Here is a 24,545-nt window from a genome sequence, read left to right as displayed (position 1 = left end):
AAAATAAAGAATATGGGTACTCTTTCGAGTCAGAGGTACCACATGTCTCACAGGAGGACTGATGGAGCTAAAAGAAAAGTAAGACTCTAATGAAGTTTGGACGAGCCCATTTATTGTACTTCTGTACCCACTCGCCTTGGCATTGAGATGTTTGATGGCCCGAGTCAACTAGAGGCTTAGCAGAAAGGGAGGGGATTGATGTTTCTCTAATCACATGCCAGAGTGAACATTAGTGCATCTTCTGGTGCTGTGGACTCACAACAATCCCTCTAGTTTCTGCAAATTCCAGCCTAAGAAAAACTTGCCTCTGTATATATATATATGTGTGTATGTGTGTGTGTGTCTATATATATATAGAGAGAGAGACAGATAGATAGATATACATATATATATATGTATGTTGGAGTAACCAACTGGAGAGGTCACCTCTGTATTTTTGTCACTACAGTATTAAAGCTTCTGGTCTACCCATTTACTAGTCAGGCAGCTGAAAATCTTAGTATCTAGCCTCAATCCTGTTCCTGAGAGCTACCAACTGCTCCAGGTACCTGCAGCATCTTCAGCTCAAAGTCAATGTCAGTGTATCCGAAAGCCCATGCATCAGCCTTTCCCCAGTCTATCCCTCCTTCAGAACTTTCCCATTTTCAGAAGGACTTGAGCATTAAAGCCTAGTTTGCATTTTTTCCTGCATCCTCAACTCTGAAAGGTCATGTGTGACAAAGACGACTATTTACGTATCTCATATTCATTTGCGCTTACTTCTTATTACTAGAACCTGCTTTTGTTTAGAGGCAGCATGTATTCAGCTGAACATCTCTATTTGCTAGTCTCCTATATAGATGTGGTATTGGTGTCTTGAAGTGGTAGCAAATGAGATGAAAGTTGTTGAGTCAAGCATCACTGAAAAACTCCTGAAATGGTAGGACAGAGCTGCTAATTCAGCCCTTCCCCTCCATCTCACCTGGGACGTGAACACAATGGGAAGAGGTCCAAAAGCCATCTTGTAAATATGAGGTGATGAGTGCTTGATATGAGAAGCCAAGGCCCTTGATGACATTATACTGCCAAATTGTCAGTCCTTGGGTGTATAGCTCCAGACTTCTCATTAGGAAGTCATTAGTGTTAAGCTTTGTTGCTACTAGCCAAGCACAATTTCTAACTAGGGCAAGCAGGTACTCTTATTATGGTATTTCAGTACTGGATACTAAAGTCTCACAGTTGGTTGTTGATGGAGCCAAGATTCAGAGCCGTCATCTGAGCCGTCCGTCCGTCCGTTACATACCACATTACCTATAAATAAGCTTTTGGTCCCTGCCACTTACGATTCTCCAATTCAGCTTCTTTCTACTTTTTCCCAATGCTCTCCTACCTGAAACTGTAAGTCAAACTGATGTCTTAACTGATGAATGAAAAGTCAACGTGTATCTTCATTTCTTATGCCTCTCTTCATCTTGGTCCTCCTATACTCCATTTTTTCTCCTTTCCAATTATTTCAGTTCTGTGTTCCTTGAAGATAGTCCTCTGGCATTAAGGCAGTAAGCCATTCTAATTACATTAAGAAAAATTTTTTTTTCTTTTCTTTACTTTTTTTTTAAATACTTAGGGAGTCTCCAAGGTCCTGGAGATGGGGGGAGGCACAGAGGTTGTTGGGGAGGTTGTCCTGCCTTCTCTAACTCATCCCCATCTTTCTCATCTTTGAATGCCCTTCGAGCCTTACACCTGAGACTTAGCTGCCATCCCGGGGAACTGCACTCCTGCCTAAGATCAGAGACCCTCAGGCCTCAGAGGGTCTTTGCTTGTGCAGAAGAACAAATCATTCAGAATGTGGTTGGTTTATTTGGGAGGAAAAGCAAGGCTCATGGGACAGGGTCCTGCCACACATCATTTTGAAGAAAATGGGTAATGGTTTTAGAAAGAAAGCCTAAGAATAGTATCAGAAGCATAAAGATTTAAACCAAAAAGCTAAGATTTATACATTTTTGTCAGCCTAACAGTTTTCTTCACCTTCATCCATCCACCTCCCCCACCGCCCCCACAGTATGGAGCTTCTCTTACATCACACCAGGAATAATTTTGGAGACTATCATAATGTATTATGATGTGATGGGACTATGGGACCCCAGGATTTGAAGTCAGGAGATTCTAGGATAATAGCACCAAGCCTGCTCTGACTACCTGTGGGAACTCCTAGTCATTTAATCCTTCAGCTCAAGTTTATTAATCAGTAAAGTGAGTTGAAATAGAGATCTCCAAAATTTTCTGTGTCTGATCTCAGCGATTACCCTACATTATCACAAATAGTCACTGCATATTTTTGTAACTGTAATTTCCCTAGGATCAAATCAAAAATTAGGGCACTTAGTATGAAGAAATCAAGGATGTACCCATAGTATATTGCTAAGAAAAAAAATTCTTAGTCAAAGGAAAATCTCTAAAGTTTAGTTCATTAAAGCCATTCTGTTTTAAAAATAAAACACATATAATCCATAATTGTCCTTTCTTGGTTTGTATAAAGAATACAGGCTGTCACTGAAATTCTTTAATGTAGTGAACAGTTGGAGGACATATATTTGGATCTCCTTGTTCCTCAGATCTTACAACTTTTTAAAAAATACATTTTATTTTAATTTAAACTAAAAACAAAAACTAAAATGAAAATAACTTACAAATTATGCCTTTTTAAGAAACCTGGCAGTATACAGGATCTGTGGGCTTTGCGCTCACTACTACAAACCACAGCGTAGGAATGAAAGGACAAAATTTATGGTCACGACCTGGCCCCTAACCTACTATACTTATTTGAGCTTTCTAGTCACCATTTATATTCTTCTGTGTCTTTAGCTGCAAAATGAGAAGGCTTTATGAGATGGGTTTCTCATTTCCAGATTTAATATTAGATTTTTTTAAAAATAGGTTTTCGTATACAGTATCTCCTACAGCTAGATGGCAAAGGCCTGGGACCACATCTTAAATATCTGTAGATGCTCAGTGCTCTGTACACCGCCTATAAAATGAATTCCTTAATAAGCACCTATTATCATCATTGCTGCTGTTCCGTAAGCTATGGAGATCGATCAAAATATCTAAGTGCTCTTCCCAAGTAGCATTCTTATTGTCCAGCTATTGATATGCATGTCAATCCTCTGAAATAGGACCTCTGGGTGAGTGAGCCACATTAACACGAATGTATCACTGCTACTCCCCAAAGGGCAAGAGGTAATGTGACAAATATACATTGACAAAGCTAAACAATAGACGCCACTGTTTACATCCTCACCCCTTTCTGATAATGGCAACTCAATATTCCGTTGGCAATTTAAACCTTCCCAATCTCATGCAATCTTGATGGTACTCACCATCAAGATGCCCAGAACTTCCTGGGTAAGAGACGGGACACACGTCCTAAGACAGGCCAAAAAACTTTCCAAGAAACCGTGAACCTTAAACAGAGGGCCACGAGAAAAGAAAAGGGTTGGCACGGGTTCGTCCCACTGCCGCATGCTCGAAAGATTATTTGCTCATTCTTGCTGCTCATATTTATAGAAAAAACTCATATTTATTAAAAAAAACAAAAAACAAAAACCTCTCTTTCGTGAGGACCAGCTATTCAATTTTTCCTTTAACTCTGTGAGCTACCCCCAATTATTTCAATAAATTCCTTTTCCTTTTTTTCAGTTACCAATGCCAATTTCTGTTATTGTAACTCAAGAATGCGAACAGTACAGTTCAAGGTAAATAGAGCTCCTTACTCCTTCCACCTCGTGTACAGTTCCCAAAGACTCACACCACAAACATTATGGATTTTATAGTCTTCTATTCATCATGCTTTTCAATAAGCATTTCAAACGTAGAAAATACTACAAGGGACAAATCAAGAGAAATGTAATCTTCAGTAAATTCATTTTACCCGGAGTCTTCAAAAAAGCTAACTCAGAAGACCTTTGCTTGAGCAGAGTAGTAATTCCAGAATATAACAAAAGATGGAAAAATGGATCAAAGATCTTAGGAATTTCCTACTTAACACATTTAAAAAATTACCTCTGGATATTAACATTAACATTACTACAACAAAAAATATATTTAAAAAAAAATTCACCATACCTGAACAGAGATATTTATATTTTTTTCATTTTTAGTGATAGTTACATTAAATTGGGCAGCATTTTGAAATGGATTATAGCTCATGTCTTCCTGATAGAATCGATTTCTGCTATTGTTCACATAAACCACTATTTTTCTCTATGTTACTGGCTCAGTTTCTTAGAAAATCAAATAGTAACAAGTAGCAAATAATTTAGATTAAAATAATAGGTACAAATGTATGCATGCATACCAGCTCCTTTAAAAACTACACACTGAATTATTCAAACATCCAAATGTGTTCTTACTAGTCACACTACATAATGTAATATCTGATACTATTTTATCACCTTTGATCTGAGAACATACAATACCAGGAGTGCCAAAAAAGCCTACAGGTAAGTATTATTATTGTGGTATCCTTGAGCATAAATACAAATGTAGTTCTGTATTTAAATTGCTGGAAATGCTGAAAATCATCCCCATTAATTTTTATGAAACCCTCTTCACATCTGATCTTATTTGTAGTAATATCATGTTTCAATCCATTGGCTATTTTTAGGATAGGGATTTTGGGCTTGTGCTGTCTATGGAAGCCAATCTGCTGATTTCATAAAACAGCACTAGACTCTTAGGCTATAACTAAATAAAACATAAACAGACTTTGCATAATGTTTTCTTGGTTTGTCCAAATTGTGCCACCCCTCAAAGCCCTGTTGATGCTCTCTCTCCTTCAAATGAAGCCTCCTGTCCAGTGAGCTTGGAGTGATTGCAATTTATCTCACAATTGGCCATGTTATAGTTCTGATGCTTTCTCCCCTCGCTGTGTTTAACTTTTCTGGGATCTTATGTCTTCAAGCAGATTGTAAGTTCCTTGAGGTCAGAGGACATGTTTTATTCATCTCTGTTTTTCCTGTCAATATTCTCCACAGCACTGGGCCCAAAGCAGGTTCTTAATAAACGTGTGTTGTTGCACTGCTCCGTCTCCCAGCGCTGACATGAGGAATGAAGAGTGCTTTAGACTCTAGGCTGCTCCCACAGTGTCTGTCCTCACCGATGAGAAACACAGGTGGGAACTTTCTACCCCTTAGAAAGACGATCAAAATCATCAGCAGAACATGACCCATCCTTCGAAGTTCAATAGCTAAGCCCTGATATTTGATATTATTTGGGGTAAATATTTACATGAAACATTAAGCAACTACGAAAACATAAAGGTAGCCCAAAGATCGTGAGATCTCAATTACCTACTTTTGCTTTAGAAAGAGCCTCCTCTTCTCATTTTTTTTCCTGGCTAAGTAATCTCAGCTACCATCTAATTCCCACTTTTGGCTTCCAGTTTCTATATGGGAAGAGGAAGATAATGTATATATGACATGGTGGGAGACGTAACACACCTGGATGCTAGACAAGCGATCGTGAAGATATAACAGCTCACAATGGCATTATATTCTGGCTAAGCATCGGGCTCTTAGTTTGTTTAATCTTTCCACCTACTGCTACTATGCTTCTTGGTGGCCAAAATGCTTTATGATGACATAGGTGCCTCAGTCCTCTTTTAAAGGAAGGGCAGATGCGCAGAGAAGAGTTACTCATAGCTTTGGCTGGCATCAAAAGTAGGTAAAAATAAAAAGTGCTGAGCAAGTCAGAGATCATATGAGAAAAGGATCTCAATTTTGCTTTTCTGGAGAAAAGTAAATGTATTTCTTTCTACAATTCTAGTCTCTCACTCCACATATTGGTAAATATTCCAATTATAAATAGCATATGCTCAAAAAAAATAAATAAATAGCATATGCTCAATTTTAATATTATACTACAAAAAAAGTCAATAAATTTAAATATTAATTATCCAACTTCCCATCCTGGTTTACAATTCAAATACTATTGGCCTAATTTTAAGCCATTACAATGAAACAAATACTACTTTTCCATTCCTCTACAAATCCCAATATTTCTAAAGGTGGTGAGCATAAAAGTCATAGCCCTAAGACTCTGTGGTTTCTATCTCAATTTGGAAATTCATTTATCTTAGGATCTCAGCAGACCATGTCCCCTTGCCCATCCACTGGCCTTTGTTGAAGGAGAGCTTACATTTTGATAGGTACTTGAATGCCCAATGCAAGCACATATTTGTATCCATTAAACTACATAATATCATCTATATTTTGGAATATAAGTGAATACAAAACACAATACAGATCGCCAATACAGTTGCTTGTAAAGTATGCCTCCTTTTGCTGACTTACTGACCTTGAAACAAAAACGGGATGAAACCCAATAAACTATAATAATAGCAATGCACAATGATAATACTTTCTAATACTTAAGTCATGATTCTCACTTAAAAATCATTAGTTACTTTCCCTTTATCATTTAATTTTTAAAAAACTTGGGATAAATCAGGGATAGAGTGTGCCTTTCCTTTTTACTGGGCAGACAGAAACTTAGCTGGCTAAAGGGCATCCCCTAGGTCACTCGGCAAATAGCAGTGCTGAGAAAAGAGAACCAGTCTTCTAGAAAATGTGCAGGCATGCATACCTACTCATCAAACTAGAAGACGAGGAACCTGGCCTCCTAAACAATATCACAAATAAATACGAAAGGAGAAATATATCAAAGATAAACCCAGAAAAAAAAAAATCAGCCATGATTGACTGAGTGACCTTAAAAAAATAGTATAAAAATGTTTCAAGAGGGTGCCTGGGTGGCTCAGTGGGTTAAGCTGCTGCCTTCGGCTCCAGACATGATCTCAGGGTCCTGGGATCGAGTCCCACATCAGGCTCTCTGCTTGGTGGGGAGCCTGCTTCCCCTTTTCTCTCTCTGCCTACTTGTGATCTCTCTCTCTCTCTCTCTGTGTCAAATAAATAAATAAATAAAATATTTTAAAAAAATGTTTCAAGAATACAAGTAGTAAATACTAAGTCGTGAAATTAATTAAAAAAAAAAGGAATATATATACACACACACCAACAATATTTTAGTCCCTTTGAACAAAGGTTGTACCTTTAATTGTGAGACTTGGGCTCAAAAACTGATATAATGGGGCACCTGGGTGGCTCAGTGGGTTAAACCTCTGTCTTCTACTCGGGTGATGATCCCAGGGTCCTGGGATCGAGCCCCGCATTGGGCTCTCTGTTCAGCGGGGAGCCTGCTTCCTCTTCTCTCTCTCTCTGCCTTGCCTCTCTGCCTACTTGTGTTCTCTGTCTGTCAAATAAATAATAAATAAAATCTTTTAAAAAAAGTTTAAAAATCTGACATAAGTTAGTACTAACTTGAACTTTTCAGATCACCTTCATTAGCATTAAGAAAATGAAAATGAGGTAAAAATAAATTTTTCTTTCAGCTTCTTTCATTGACAAAAGCCACAGAGATCTTTATGTCCAAAATCAAGGGAGTTCACATATGACCCTTCCATCTCTGTGCGTCAGAGAGGAGACCAGGAGGCCACTTCATCTCTAACTCAAGGCACTTAGCTGCTTGGTCCTTCTCTTCCTTCCTCCCCACATTATTATATAATGCTGCATTGTTTCAAATAAAATACTACAAAAAGTGAAATATTTATGTCAGAGGCTTTCACAGGATGAAGCACAGGAAATGGGTAAAGGAAAAAGAAGAAACAAGATTTCTTATCTTCTCTCATTCAAGTACTCAATTATGTTACGGATCAGTGTCTCCTTTTTTTATATCCCCAATTTCATGAAAAAATTCTCTTTTTCCCCATGAAATGAAATGATTTAAGCAGAAGTCAGACTATTCCCAATAGCTGATCTATGCATACAATCACGTTGTGTCTGATCATAAGGGGAGGAGACTTAACGTGTTTCAGTAAGAGATGTGATGCTATAACAAAACCCAAATCCAAGTGTTCGCAAGTCAGCAAGACTCACTGGATGGAGCTGAGCTTAAGCCAGGAACCTGTTTTGACGATGAAGGCTGGGCTATGACAGGGAGAAGGGGAAGGCTTGTTCTCTCTGGTACATTTGTGACTTTCAAATGTTCTATCACATGGAAGCTTATATTCTTAGGAGTAATTTACGATCACTCTGTTAAAAATAATACAGCCACCCATATAACCTGAATTTATCACATAGGGAAATGATGATTATGACTTCATTTCTGAACAATTATTTTATGCAAATTCTTCATAGACTATGATACTAATGTCAGGCAAAAGAGAAGCAAAGCAGAGCAGTTACATATGCCTAAATAAGTTTATTATTTTAGGAAGGTAAAAGATTATGCTTTTCTTAACTAAGAATTATTGTCTAAATTACAAATACTTTTCATAATGTTTTGTTGTCAATGTCCAAACTTAGCTCAGAAGTTACCTCAAAAGCACTCAGCATTGCTAGACAGCAGTTAAATCTAAAAAGCTGTGGCTAGCTTTTAATTGAATATATCTGAATATAAAACATCCAGTGATTTTTGTACTTTATTAAACTTTGTACTCAAAATTCAAAATGTCCCATTAAAGTTTTACTTATGAGTACAAATTAAGACATGTAATACAAAGTGATTTCAAGTATATTCTCTATAGACTATTCACCTAAAAAGATGTCTCATGTGCACACACATACTAACACATACATACGCAAAAACATTCATGTCAATATTACGTTGTACCTTAGAAGTAAAACTGAAAGTGTGAAACTGTTGTGGTATTCTAAGGCTTACCTATCACCTTTCTGTTGGTCATAAAGAGATCGGTTGCTTAGAACCATGTGTCTCGTCTTGGTACAGGACTACTGATAAGACATTTGAAAAATAGTCCTTATATATAGATACAGTATTTTTTTTTTTGTAAGTGGAAATAATAAACTTAAAAAATATGCTATCCAAATAGGTCAGTGTGTAAAAAATATGATTTGTTTAAAATTTAATCCCTAATTTTAATTGTTTATAAAATTAGCTTTCTCATATATGTCTGTATCTTACAACTAGGACATGCATCACTTCATCTTTGAACACAGTTGGCTTTGAAAGAGCTCAGGATAATTGGTTCAATAGGAACATCAGCTATGGCTTGTGGATGATAATGAGTGCCTAAGAATATCGCTACATGATAATGGCCTTGGATAATCAGGTGAAACATTTTTAAATTAGTAAAATGTCGAGTTGTTCTGATCCTGTTTCACTTCCGCTGCTATGGCTCAATACGGAGACAAAACTGGTCTTCATTTGCTATGAATCAAGAGCATCATAATATAGAAACCTGCTAGTTGTGAATAAAGCACATTGTTGCAAACTGCCAGAAAGAAGAGAAATGAGCTTTTTACCTCACAGGGCTGTTGGAAGAATCTGGGTCATGAGCTGCTACAGTGCCAATGATATTTCCAACTTGGGTAGCTTCTGACACCTCCATGGGGTACAAAGGTGAGGAAAACACGGGGGGCTCGTCCACATCCTCCACAATTATCTTCACCGTTGTCGTGTCGCTGAATGGTCCCAGGCTTAGAAAGCGAGGGTCGGCATCTTTGTTTGCAGCTTCTATCCGGAGTGTGTAACTTGTTTTGGCTTCAAAATCCAGGTCCTGTAAAGAAAGTTATTAGGGAAATTAAATTACCAATTAAATAGTCAGCTAAGCAGAGCCTTTTCATTTATGAATGCCAATAAGCATAGAAAGGACTCCACCATGAAAATGCACCATCAGCATTCACAAATAATAAATAATAATGCCAATCAGAATCCTTGTGGTTTTTCTGGCTCATAGACAATGGTAAGTGCTTTGGAGCTAACTTAATCCACTCTGCTGCTGTACATTGCATGGGCAAATGCAAGTCTTTAGAATATTACTTGAAAGACAACTGATAAGATTGAAAACTCTTTCCAACAGGGACATCAATATAATATCCTTCAACCATGTAATTTAACTGCACTATCCAGGGTGTGCATTAAAAAGAAAGAAAAATATAACTTTCCACTGGATTTCTCATTTAAAAGGTCATCTTTATTGATTTCAGGGACTCCATTACAATCCTGAGCTGTTAGGTGGTCCAAGGCAGCCACACAGTATAGGTGTGATGTTGAATGTTGTGCCATCTGAAAACACAGCCAGTTCTCGAAGAAGCACCCATTGTTTCTTTCTCCACAATTCCTCTACCAGTATACTCTGTGTCTCTGTGTCTGATGGCTGAGAGTTACATTCCAAAATAGTCCTGCAACTTTCCAAGATGATTAGCATGCCAACACTTAACTCAAAAACAGTGACCCCAGTTAAACCATTTGGTAGCTTTAAAAAGTTGTAAGGGCAATTAAATGTTGTCCTAGGAAAGCACCATCTGTGAAAAAAAAAAGAATTACATACACAATATGCTGAAGTTGTTTGTGACAATAAAAATGCCTCTCTTTTTCAAGGAAGAGAAGAGAAAGAGAAATGCTTTCTCTTATTTGCAAATAAAGAGTCACAGATTTTTATGACTTTCAAGCTCAATCTCACCACTGAAAAACTGTGCCCAAATATTCCTTGCACTCAAGGAGATAAAACAAAAATATCCCTTTTTAAAAAAGTAAAGAAATGGCCCGAAATGCTACCAAATACAAAGCATGGTTTACTTAATTGTAATTTTTACCTAATGGTTACATCACAAATATGTATTAGAGAAAAGGAGTTAAAATGTAATATTGAGAATTGGAATCCAACTTCATCTCATGTGCATGGGCAGGTGTGTGCATGTATGTGGGAAAGCATATATTCCAAGCCTTCCCCAAAGGTGTGATGCTGACTAAAATAAACAATGTAGTCGTATAAATAGAAAATAGGATATATAGATACACACACTATATGTATATATACACTGCATATATGTCTATATGACAAGCAGGATATATATCTGTACTGTTGATATAAAACATAACATGTACACACAGAAACCCATGTACATACAAAATAAATATAGATATGTGTGTGTTTGCAGTTATATGTTACATAAAACGTTTCCATGGCTCATCTCTGGTTAATACTGAGGGGAAAATATATAAATCAATACTCAAAAATAGGTTTACAATATCTAGATCAGGGAGCACTTACTGAAATTTTTACTGGTTCACATCTGTCTCATCCAATAGACTGTAAGCTCCAGACTGTTTTGTTAATTACTAGCATTCCCAGGGCCCATTATGAATTCAGTAGATAGAAGGGGACCCAATAAATTCTTGTTGAATTAGAAAGAACTAGACCACAGATGACCAGGACACACAGCCTTAAAATTGAACTATGTATTTGCCCCAGGGAATCCTGATCACCAAAAGGAGGGAGTGGGGGAAGGAACAGTCAAGTATATTGGTTTTCTTTACCACAAAAGACTTCTTAGAATTGCTACAGGAAAAGGCAGTTTTAATTCATTCTGAGATTTCATCTGAAAATACAGGGGCACGTGGTACACAGTGCCCTAAAGACCAACTTATCAACAAATTCACTGATGTTTTGATGATGCTACCTTTTTTTTCTATTACCTAAAAATGTTTCCTGACCAATGGTTCTCAACCAAATGTGGGGATCCGAACTACCCAGGGGTTTTCTGACACACCTGTTCCCCTTCAAAGATTCGGATTCAGCAGAGCCACGATGAAGCGTATGTATTTTTAAAAGGCTCATTGGGTAATTGTGATGCAAAGCCTCTTGTAAGAAGGCTGACCTCCGTGTTAACATTGTGTGGTGTCCATACATGTAATCCAATATTTAATTTGGGTATTGTTAAGAATAAAAAAATATATATATTTACCTAAGTGCATTCACTTACTCTAAACACACACATAGCTTGGATAGTAACCTGTGTACTTTGTTCTTAAATTACTTATAAAACTGGCCAATAGGAGAAAACTTACTTTTATATAGTGTGTTTCTGTTTATCACAGAATGTCTTAAAAATCCTGTTTACCATCTCCTTTTAAATCAATTCAAAACCACAACCACTTTTAAGATATTCATTCAGCTCTATCAAAAGGGATAACAAGTATTTCTGTATTCAAGTAAAAGTTTGACTGGCATATGAAGAAAAATTTAAAATTTACTGCACAAATGAATGCAACTATTTTATGGGAAAATTTTTTTTTAATATGTCTAAAAGGCAACAACATGAGGTATAGACATCTGGATGCCACTGAGTCATAATGAAACACAATATCTTGCATGATGATTGGTTGCCTAAGAGCTATTATGAAAATAGAGCAATAAAATAATTCATATGAAAGGCTATGAATCAAGATTACAGACAAAAGAAATTGCTACACAAAATGATTTTCAGGGCAAATCAGAATCAGCCAGACATCTAGTTTTCAAAGAGGGGTGTGGTGTGACAGATAGGGTTGTTAACCACATTGAAGAGAAAGCTTTTGCAATAAAATTTTAATTCTATTTCTCTTTCTTATTGACTTCTATCTAAGCAATACGTTCTATAACTATTAGATTTAATGAACGGAGTTTTACTTGGGGGAAAAGAAAGTTAAAATAACAACTGAGGAAACACAAAGTAAAAGGTAATGTCTAAACAGATTCTATCCCATAGTGGAACTACATGTCACTGGAGATGATATATAATTGGAAAGGAAACCAAAACACTCTTCACCCTGTAGCCCACAATAGCAAGCAGTAGGTAGGGTGAATGAGAACCTGGATTCAAACGGGAGTCATGAGACCCAAGCCAGGGATGCCACAGAGCCATTCTGAGACCTGAACAAGGTGTGTTTCATCTGTCCAGCAACATGCATGTCAGAGACTGTGAAAGAGAGAAGCGGCTTGTTTGGTATATATTCCTAGACTACAAAATAGGGCTGTTTACATTTTTTGCCATCAGAAATGATGAACGGCAGGATTAAAACAAAACAAAACAAAACAAAACTACAAACTGAGGGTCCACACAGGGGAGGCAGGTGAGGGATGGGTGAAACAGGTGAGGGGGATGAGGAAAGAGGTCACGTCCTTGATGAGAACTGAATAACACACAAAACCGCTGTGCCACTGTACTGTGCACCTGAAACCAGTACAATGCTATGTTAACTATGCTAGAATTAAAATAAAACAATTTAAAAAATAAGCATTGTAACTAAGGTAGGGGTGAACAACCTTTTCCTGTAAGGAAAGATACTAAATAATTGGGCTTTGCAGGTTGTACATTCTCTGCCACCTGTAAATGAATTAGTGTGGCCATGTGCCAATAATGCTTCACGTACAGGCAATGAAACGCATGTTCTACGTAACTTCCACGTATCACACAACATCCGTCTTCCTCCCATTTTTTCAATCATTTAAAAATATAAAACCATCCATAGTCCTTGAGCTGTACAGAAACAGGCAGTTGTTTGTCAACCCCTGATCTAAGGAGCCCAAGATAATAAGCTTATTTTTCCAGATTAGATGCTCACCCTTCTTCCTCCTATCCCTTTCAGCACAATTAAAATGAACTCTTCACTATAAGGAGCACACTGTCGTCCAGTTCTTATCACCTGATGGTCCTGCTTTCATGTGATTTTGTCTTCCATTTGTCGTACTGAAATATGGAGACCCACCATCACCTTCTTTATTAATGTTCCCATAATCCCCTTGCCTAACGGATAATAAAACTTCTTTAAATGGAAAGCTAACCATAAATGACGTTTTATACACATCTTTAACACGCATTTTAAAAGATGCAAAGCTGGTATTATTAATGGATGTGAAAATCAAACAGCAGAGAGTTCCAGGGAAAGTCCAGAGTTACATGTGTAGAGGGGGAAGACACACTATGTGAAGTCAAGGCCATGTCCACCCACCACCCATTCCCTTCCTGCTATAAAAAGCAGAATCCAAGAGCAATTAGGGTCTTTTATTATATGGCATTATCACATTTAGGTACTGCCCACCTCACCAACATATAGGTTTGCTATAAAGTATTCCTAAATTTAAAACACTTAGAACATTGACTGACAGAGTAACTGTTATATAAATATTCACTCTGTTACTATTACATTATTCTTAGTGCCATTACTTCCTGCTAGATTGTAAGCAAATCAAAGGAAAGTTAAAACCACCCCTTCTTCCCCTATGTTTCCCCCATGACACCTAGGCCTATATCTTCAGCAGTCAGTTTATAATATGGTGGCTTGAATTAAAAACAAACAAACAAAACAAAACAAACACCCCAACTATCATTAATAGTGGGATATGCATAGTTGTCCCTGCCATTTTTAGCCTTTTAAATAGTAAAACCTAAGTGAAAACGGCATCTTGAATCCATTTAATAAAATCACTGCACTGCATTTTTCTTTCTCCATATCTCTTGGCTTCTGGTCTCCAGCCAAATGTGCTCTCATTAAGCTCAGTGGCCTCCTTTTAGATCTTGCACTTTTGGGCAATGCTTGTGTTGATGTTTAGGAATGGATCCAAGTTAAACTCTTCTTTTGGAAATTGTTCATTCTGCTCTTCTAACCATGGCATCGTACCAAAAGGGCTGATGAGAGAGAGAGAGAGAGAGAGAGTGTGCGCACACACACACACACACGTGCCTGACTCTATATTTAGTGTCTATGTTTAATGTTGATTTTATATAAAAGCACTAAGACTATTGTCATTTTTAAGAACACTTCTTTTTCTAGAGATTCCAGCTATCTTTTGGATCGAAGTATATTCTGTTGCTTTCAATATCTTCCCGCCTTGTTGATCAAACTAACACACATCTTTTCCCCATTAAGTAAATGGGCTTAAATGAAGCCATACCTATGGGAAAATAATCCTCAATTACAATTTTCCCTTTGCAATTATTTTACTCTACATAAATCTACTGTCCAGAACCTTAAAAGTGACCTACAATCTTGAAAAAGCTCTCTCTGCTAGAATAATTTTGTACATTTAAATACAATAACAAGAGTTCTAAAGTGATTCCCCCAACTATTTTTCAAAAGCAAAGCATCCCTTCATTATGTGCAACTATGCGACTGCCTTTGTCTTCTCCCTTCCCTGGGTTGTGCCTGAGAAAGCCTTAAGGTTTCCCCCACTTGCCTAAATTTAGACAGGCTTCTGCTCCTGCTCTTGGCCCCTGACCTACCATTTCTTAGAGCAGTTAGTATAGACAGCATGTATTGTAAGTTCATTCTCTGCCCCTTTGAGATGGAATTTTTTTTTAAAGTTTCTTGTCATTTTTACAGCCTAGGAATGTCCTCCTCAAGAAACAGGGGAGTCATTTCTTTGAAATGTCATCATCAAGGAAGACAGAGCCTCTACCTGTGAGCTGCTGTGGAGAGTAGGGGCCAACCTTCAGCCTGAGTCTTGCTCCAAGTTGTAAAACTACCTCCTGTCATGAAGATACAAGAAAATTTACTTTGCCTTTAGATAATGCTGTTATCCCCCACCCCATCCATACACTCTAGCTCTTAACTCAACATCCCTCTGTCTCATCTGACTTCAGACTGAATTTGGTATTTTCTAACTTAAAACAAATTCGAAGACCCGTCAACTAAATGCATATATGTTTCAAATTTTTAGTTGAACTTATCTACAAAGAGGCAGAACCATAAACTGCTAAATGTATTCCCCATTAACAATGCACATTTATATAGTCCTTCCCATATGTAGGTTATCATTCAATGCATTTACAATATTAATTTATTAACTGCTATAACTCATTGGTTCTCACAAGATAATACTGTTAAGATAATATAGCTCTTAACAGATCTTTCTGACAAATCTGGAAACTGAGCCAAGGACAGACTGAGTTCCTAGCTCATAATCACACAGGGTGGCCTCAGTGTCTCTGTTCTCACAAACTAAGAATGAATTGGAAGTAGGAATCCGATAACCTAAAACAAACAAAAAGAGTAGTAGTGAATCTCAGTATGATGACAAAGGAAGAAAGTGGGATTAAACCATGTCAAACTGATGTAGGAAATAAGCAGTCCACACCGCAGTGGTGAGAGAGAAATTGAGAGCTCTCATCACCAGACTGTCTACTGCCATCACATAGTCTTCCAACTTGAGAACGGAACGCCTAAATCAGCAATTACCCAGATTCTTATCCATACCTAGTTAATGAATGTCTGGCTTTCTTGTTCATGTTCTGTTCTCTGGATTAGCTCTCCAGCTCACAGAAATGTTCAACTAGGACTTCTGTATTAATTTCCTACTGCTGCAGTAGCAAACCACCACAAATGTAGTGGATTAAAAAAACCCATCAATTTATTGTTTTACCATTTTGGGATTCAGAGGTCAGAATCAAGGTGTTGACAGGGCTGTGCTCCTTCCCAAGGCTTCAGGGAAGAATCATGCCAGCTTCCAGGAGCCACCTGTAGTCCTGGCTCACAGCCACTCCTTCTATCTTCCTCTGGTTCTGTTACCAGGTCTCTACTCTTCCGACTGAATCTTTCCGCATCCCTCATGTAAGGACCCTGAGATTACCCTGAGCCCTAGGAGATAATCCATGACAATCTCTGCATCTCAAGCCCCTTAACGTAATCACGTCTGCAATATTCCTTTTGTCATGTAAGGTAAACTGCACACAGGTTCCAGGGATTAGCACATAGATATCTCAGGGATGGGGGAGGGGGCACATGATTCTGTGCACCACCACCTCCTACTGTGAATTCAGTAGGCTTTTTTTTATTCACAAGCAGAAAATAGAAAACAAGCCTTCCAAATGACTCTATTCCTGCCCAGTGTCTAAAACGAGGATCACACAACAGCTCAGGCAGAGGCCCCTATTTCCCAGCATGCACCACTGACTAGACCCAGTGACTTCCTGTGGAAAAGTCTCACACCTTTTCAGGCAGGCTGAATCCAGATTATGACCCAAAGGCAGTTTAGCTCCTATTTTCCTGGGAGCTTTTATCAAACAGCAGCAGATATTAATTTATTTCATTTTTTATTTAATTATTAATTTATTTTGATCCACACAATTATTTTGTGAGCAACGCTGAAACAGGACAGAAGACTATAGTCTACAGTCAGCTGACCTAAGATTCTGTCTTACTTTTGCCATTCCATATAATGTGTAACCTGAAGACTTTTTAGTTTCTTTGGAGCACAGCTGGGACTCAAAGTCTTTTTTTCTACTTTCCCAGCATCCACAGTATTGTACAGCTCCTCTCTTTTCACTCTCTTCTCAAACCTGAGGGGGCCTCTCTTGCTTTGATGAATGTAATGGGGCAGCAGAGATGTACCCATTCTGGATATCGGCTTCAAGAGACCTTGTAGCTTCTGTTCTCACCATTCTTGGAACAAACCCAAGTTAGCAACTGGATGCTATGAGACACATTTGTATACCCCCTGGTGCCAGCAGATAGCCAGCTACCTCCACGCAGAGGCAGAGCCGCCGAGTTGACCAGGAGCTGACCACTGATCCATGTGCAAGCCTACCTAGGACCAGCAGAAAAGTCAGCCGGCTGAACGCCCACCAAATTGTTCACCCACAAAATCATGATGTAAACAAATAGTGTTGTTTAAAGTCGTCTTTTGGGGGGGTGATTTGTTAAGTGGCAATGAAGAGCTGACACAGCTGTGGAGAGAAACAGAATGAAAGTTTGGTGGTTTTAGGTTCTGATATGTGATGGCAGCACCTCCAGTGAAAATGAACCAAAATAGACTCGAAATGAGCAAATGAAACAGCGAGAGAGGGGTCATATCTAGACGTGCGAATTTCTTTGAATTCCGGGCCTTTGACTTTTCTAATCACTCCTTATTGGTTTATATCCTGTATTTATTATCTAAAATAGATTCCAGGATCCACCAGTTCTCTCCGCTATTGATAATACATGCAATTCCTTTTCTTTTATTGATCCAAATATATTTATATTTTAAGTTTGCTTTGTTGATCAATTATTTATAAACTCTCTTAAAATACTCCACCTAAAAGAAAAAACAATTTCCCTTCTCTGAATCTTTCCCTGCCCTGCTGACTTAAAATTTTCAGTTTCGCCACGTAATGTCGAAAGCATTCTTCCCCTCACTTTATTATGCCTTTTAAGTGATCTCTGTGCCTAACACGGGGCTTGAACTCATGACCATGAGATCATGAATTGCATGTTCCACTGACTGAGCCAGCGAGGCACCACTTCCCCTTACTTTATATACATGCTTTAGTGATGCTCTCAAGTGTTCCTTTAGTTTTAATTATCATGCAGATGGTAATGCTTCCCAGACCTAAGTCTGTACTCTAGACCTCTGCCTGGAGCTGCTATTCCTTATTCATGACCTCCTAGATGTTATTACCCAGATATCACAAGCACCTCTTATTATTCAAAACCATATTAATCATCTGCACACTCCCATTCTAAAGAAATGACACAATTATTCATCCAGTTACTCATACTAGAAACATCAAGTTTTGTCCTTAAATTCTCTCTTCAACTTTCTTATACAATCATTAAATTTTATCTCTTTCTTAAATATCTCTTTCTTAAATATGTCTTTCTTGGAAGCTTACCCATTGAAACTAATTTAGGAAACAACACGCCATGGAAAAAAGAAATAAGGAAAAGATTGTACATTATCTGTGACTTGTACTAAGCAAAAAGAAAAAAAAGTGATGGACTCACTGGAAAATGTCTTTGACATACACATATTCTGAGAACACTGTTCTGGTAACTGTCAACATCAAAGCAAACAGAAAATACTCGTAAGGGAACATGGCCTTTGTCTCTTTGATCAAGACTATCATGTGTTGACATTTACATTACTATCAACTTCCTTCAAAGAGTGTCAATTTCTTATTTCCTTTCTAAGCCCTTAAATGCATCTATAATCTTGGCTATTCAAACACGGCTAAGCATATACCTTAATAAGCAGATGACCTATTTCTATGCATACATAAGCACAATAATTAAAGTATCATAAAGATTTGCTAAAATATACACAGTAACAATGGGCTGGATAAATTGGAAAATATAGTCTGAAATTTACAAGTTAACTACATTTCAATTACTATATTAATCTTATCACAGTCAGCCTTAAAAACTAAAATAATAAATAAAATAATTCAAAATGTATGCCTTTCCACAGTCCGAGAGAAATATCTTTGTTCCATTTGAGAAATGTGCCTCCACAGCACCAGGATTAATTGAATAAAATCTCTGAAAGAAAAATGTAATGATAAGAAGAAAAATAAATTGGAAATGCTGCCAGTTCGACAGACCTCCACCACACATCAGTAGCATTTTATGAAATGTTGAAATACATACTTGACTCTGGGAATTAGCCCCTCATTATTGCAAGTCGTAGACAAAGGACCCATTTCAATAACAAGATAGTAAACCCTAGCACTTAGAAATCCTCATGGCAGAGAGAAAGCTGAAAGGAAACTGTATATTCTAACTCTTCCTCCTGCACAGTGAAGGGATGTGGGCCACCTTATCAATACTTTGATGATAATGTTCCATTATTTGATAGCTTTGGCCTCATTCAGAATTTTAAAGGTAGGAATATAAGGAGATTATAAAGATAGCCTAGAATCGGCCAGGAAAAGCTTAAATATGCTGTTTGACAGTGACAATGTGAGCCTCCAAACACTCCATATGCCAGAGATGAATGTGTACTTATCCTTCACAGGAAATGCATCTTGAAAATGTTCATTTTTTACTGTACTGTTACTTTATAGTAATGTATTTTATAAAAGCAAAATCCCATATTTAATCCCTACTGAGGTCTTATATTGAAAACTGAAGTGCATTAGAGGAAAGATTGTCATCTCTCAAAGGAGAAATAGGAAACAAAAGCTCCCACATTGTAAATTACGATGCAGAAATGTAAGCAGAAAAAACTCTAGGTAGAAAGAACAGTTTTCGCTCACATCGGATAATACTGATGTTTACACTTTGTGAATTTGGAAGCCCCGTGTAACAGGTTGTCGAAGTTTCATTAAATCATTCACAAATGGCCAAAGCAGCAGTTTTCACTGTGAAACGCTGTATTGAAACAGTATTTAAACTACATAATCATGTTTATAATTCTGTAGTAATATCTACAAAAACCTTTAGCCTTTGGGATTCCGCCTCTTTAGTCATACTTATAAACATTTTCTATATAAGACATTGGAGGAATAATAACATAAGTAAAGGTTATCTTTCACAATTCTGTACTAATTTCTCTTTTTCTAACGTATCTTTAAAAAGATTGTTTTCTTGTCTCTCTCTGCTCTGCAGTTCACTCTATGCAAAGTATAACATATGTAAATGTTTCAAAATACGGTAAGTTTGCTCAAACCAGAATAAATCTCATTATAACCATGACAGTGCATTGTTTATGACAAAGCAATGAACTAAAGATTTATTATACTATAGAGTATGGAGAGAATAAGTTCACATGATTATCAAGCAAGGTCCACAGGTACAAAATACCCTATTTCCAAGAGAAATGATGATATAAATAAGCAGTGGAACAAGTATGTATGTCAACATCCTAGCAGTGCCTGGTGGTAAACATTTTCCTTTAGTTAGGAGACACTAGAAAACCCATCAAAAAATGGGTCATTTTTTTGGACCGCCCATAGCATTCTACTGTACATCTAAATGAAAATTTAAAAATATTCTAAGAACAATGTAAGAATGTTTCATTTGTTTTCCTTCAGAATTTCTTAGTTTTAGTAGGAGTGCCCTTGTGACTCAGATTCAGAAATCCATTTTGGATTTCATAGATGATTCTACTACTCCCTAGTACAGAAAGAACACTGGATTTATGGGACTCATACATGTTTTTGCTGACTCTACACGCTGTGAGAAACCCCTGGAAACATTTTACCTGGAATGAAATACAGAACCCCATTTCACTGAAATCGTGATACATAAAACTGAAAATCAAAATCCTGTCCTTGAGGGCCATATGCAATTGTTAGTTCTGACAGAGGGAATCAGAAAATCTTAAGGATAGACCTCCTTCGCTCTGAAAACAAAACAAAACAACAACAACAACAACAAAAACAGCTCTCTAAAGAGACTAATTAAATTAAAAGAAAATGTTAAGCAAAAGCTTCTGAAATAGAGACTTGGGTTCCTGTCTTCATGATGGAAAAACACTTGTATTTGGGGTTAAAGACTGCCCTTATGAGGCTAGTGGACTACACTGCCTGAAGATGGAATGTTTTAGGGGTAGTGCGCCAAGTATGGATATTCTATTTTTCATGAGTAGAAGCTGCTGTCCTTGGATTGAAGATGAAAGTTCATACAACAGTTCTTAGGAGCTACAGCTAAGCTACTGATATTTAAATTACTTTTGTAGCCATTATTATTGAAAAGTCTTGCTAACTCTAACAGTCCTTCAGTGAATTCTTTGGGAATTTCTAAGCATATAAGCTCATTCATGATTATTTTACTGCTTCATTTTAGTTTGTGGTAGCCTTCTCTCTTATTCCCATAGGATAAGGTAGGTCGCTTTCAATCTAGTTGGGAGTAATAATATTGTTGAATTTTGAACAGCAATTTAAAGAAGTGGTGGATTTGAGAGGCTAGAAACAGGTTGTGAACTCAGGAACTATTAAAATAGTTTCGGAGTGAGCCATGATAACCAACTTCAGGATAATGCTAAAGAGAACAGAAAAAAAACTATTATGGATCACGGAGGAGCAAGAAAGTAGAAATGACTACAAAGCTGTAAACTTGAAAAAAAGAAAAAGTGTGCTATTTGACTGTGACCAGAATTAACAGTTAATTCCCTAAAACGTTAAAAAGTAACATTAAGAAATTGAAGATAAACTTTATTACTGAACTAAATATATCAAATACATGTATTTGTGTATATGCTTCTTCCATGCTTTATGCTCTTTATAATATATGAAATGTATGTGTTCAATAAAAATAATTTCAATATATATTTACAATTCTAGAATAGGAACAGACTGGTTTTAGATGAATCTTTGAAACCTTGAGCAACATCGTACCTTATTACATTCCTTTTAGTTTAGACAACAAAACAAAACGTTTGCCAACAGTTGGCCTATCCTAGCTATTAAAACTTTTTTACACAGATTGTCACCAGCTGAGCTAAAATAGCAGCTGTCCACTGGAAATAATTGCAGAAATGTTTTGCCCATTGGCCTAAAATCAAACATATGTTTTCCTGTAACAACTAAAATATAACTTTCTTTATGGACATGTGTTAATTATTGAGGAATGTTAATTACAGATTTATACACCTGGATTGTCAGACTGACATAAAATTCCATTATTCAGGGGGTGGGGATTTTCCACATATTTTAATTTTTACTATTTCAAATAATTTTTTTTAATTTAACATTTGTCAAAAATCATGTCTATACAAAGCAGAAGGAATAAATAGCTCATTTTCCTCCTTATCTAATCAGTGTTGGGAGCTAATTTAAATATACCATGACAGAGTCTTTAGTTTGGATTATAGGGATTTTCTATCTCCTTTGCACTTATGTTTAGGGGATTATGATAAGCTTCACAACTTTTCATGCTCCATATGAATTCCTCAAACACTTCAATTAGTATAAACTGTAAAAAGGAATAATTGATAATGTAGCAAGTCTTCAACATTTTGGTTTCTATTTCCAACTTTGCACTGATTTCACATATATGGAGTGTTTGTCTAGCTTCCTAACAAGGACTTTTAGTTGATTTTAGGGGTTTCCTGCCTGGAATAGTCAACAAAGAAACATACTCACCTCTCCACAGAGGTCATTTAAAACAGCACATCTCCAGTGTGCCTTACTGTCTTAGCATTACAGATAAGGGCTGTGGGATTACGCGGTAGAGACTAGTCACAGCATGATTACAAATGTCATTCATGATTCTCTATGATGCTGACACCTCAAAATAAACACAGACCTTTTCTTCCTAAAGTCAAAATAATAATAGTTCCACACGGTCATTTATTTTGTCTAATACATTCTTCTATCAAAGCAAACATGGCTTCCTGTTTTGCATGTGCTGTGGTGCTACCTTCACAGAACTTAAAAGTAAAGGAAATATTACCTTCTGTATCGTAATGATGCCTTCCTGGGTGTCTTTATCAACAGAAATCTTGAAAATCCCCAGTCCGTCACCATCCACAATTTTGTATTCCATTTCAGCATTAGCGCCTATATCTGCATCAGCCGCTTTGATCCTGGCCACAACGGAGGCCACTGGCAAGGACTCTGGGACGTTATACTGGTAAGACCCTGTGAAATTCACATCACGAAGTGAACAAATTACACAAAAGCTAACCCCAAAATACTTAACTATGTGGCCGTTTTGCATCATCTTTGCTTAATTTGGTTCTGTATTTTACTAAAAAAATACGCGAAGGCATATGAGATAAAGGACAGGTTTCATATAGACTCCAGAAATTCCTTGGCGATGATCTAATAATAATTAATATGTGACAGCAGAAACAGCCTGAGAAAGGCATGATAAGTGTCTCCATTTCTGTATTTCTACTGGTGAGAAATAAGCTATTTTTAATAATAAATAAATTTAACATAGTTATGCATAAAATTAAGCCTGTAACCACTGAATCTAAATAATTAAAATATAATTAATATTAACATTAATATTAAAAAATGAAAACAGCAGAGCTTAGGCTTCATATGGGCGACAGAAGACTACATAGTTCTGATTACTTATTGTTAGGATTTATGTAACAGTGTCTTTTACTAAGAAGGTTTCAGACAACTGGACAAGGACAACTGACAAAAGATCAGATTAGCCTTGTTTTAACTCATAAATTTATCAGAAATAAGAGTTATTTCCGTGGGTTATATGTGGAACTGATTTGGGACACAATGACACAAGAGCAGAGGAGATATTATTTGTACAGAGGAAAAGAAAAGTAAGATAGAAAGAGAAGCTTTCTAACTTTCTGTTGTAAAAATTCCTCTTCACCATCCTGCAAGTCAAGGAAAAGAAAAACTCTGGAAAGCAGATGATCATGAATCATCCCTTTGAAACCAGAAAACTCCTCAGAACCATTTTTCTCTAATCATCTGTTTTTTTTTTTTTTTTTTTTTTCCGGCTTCCTCCTTTTCCATTCCCTTCAGGTTGTTAAATGTGGTATATTTTCACTTTCACTTTTTCAGATCCTCTTCGAAGGAACTGAAGAAGGAAAATGTAACCATATGAAGGGACCATATTTTCAGCTCAAAATTATTATTGTTAGCAATTTTATAAAATTTGTGAACAGTCACTGATTTAAAAAAATAATGAAAAGATATGCTGATGACCTTTGATGGACCCCCTTCACACATCCAAAGCATTCTTAGTAAAATCCAGAAATTTTAAGGATAGAATATTAATTACACATGGTAGAGAGAATCCCGCAAAACTGAAAAATCCAATGACATATCCTGGCTTCCCTCACTTTAATAAGTAAGAGAGCATCTAATAAGCTAGAAAACCTGTACTGTATCTTATCAAATCATGACAACCGAAACAACAAAAATTCTAAGTATCAATTCTTACCACTCTAGGCTTAAAGAAAAATAGTTTATTGTGAGCCCAATATAATTATGTTATTATTTTTCTTATTCTACAACCTTCCTCCCCTCTCCCAATTAATATTAAAATGT

General features: G+C 36.8%; 1 protein-coding gene across 1 annotated transcript in view; it reads right to left on the bottom strand.

Moving 5' to 3' along the window:
- The window catches only part of CDH7 (cadherin 7), a 127,071-nt gene that overhangs the window by 36,007 nt on the left and 66,519 nt on the right, over nucleotides 1-24,545 (bottom strand). Inside the window, exons 6-7 of the mRNA XM_004745610.3 lie at nucleotides 22,972-23,159; nucleotides 9,360-9,613 (exon numbers count right to left, since the gene is read on the bottom strand). Coding sequence (XP_004745667.1) covers nucleotides 9,360-9,613; nucleotides 22,972-23,159 — 442 coding nt within the window. The remainder of the gene's footprint in view (nucleotides 1-9,359; nucleotides 9,614-22,971; nucleotides 23,160-24,545) is intronic.

The sequence above is a fragment of the Mustela putorius genome, unplaced genomic scaffold (genome assembly GCF_011764305.1).
Source record: "Mustela putorius furo isolate JIRA1106 unplaced genomic scaffold, ASM1176430v1.1 tig00003858_pilon_pilon_pilon, whole genome shotgun sequence".
NCBI lineage: Eukaryota > Metazoa > Chordata > Mammalia > Carnivora > Mustelidae > Mustela > Mustela putorius.
The sequence above is the reverse complement of the archived record's forward strand: the minus strand, read 5'-3'. Positions and strand labels throughout refer to the sequence as shown.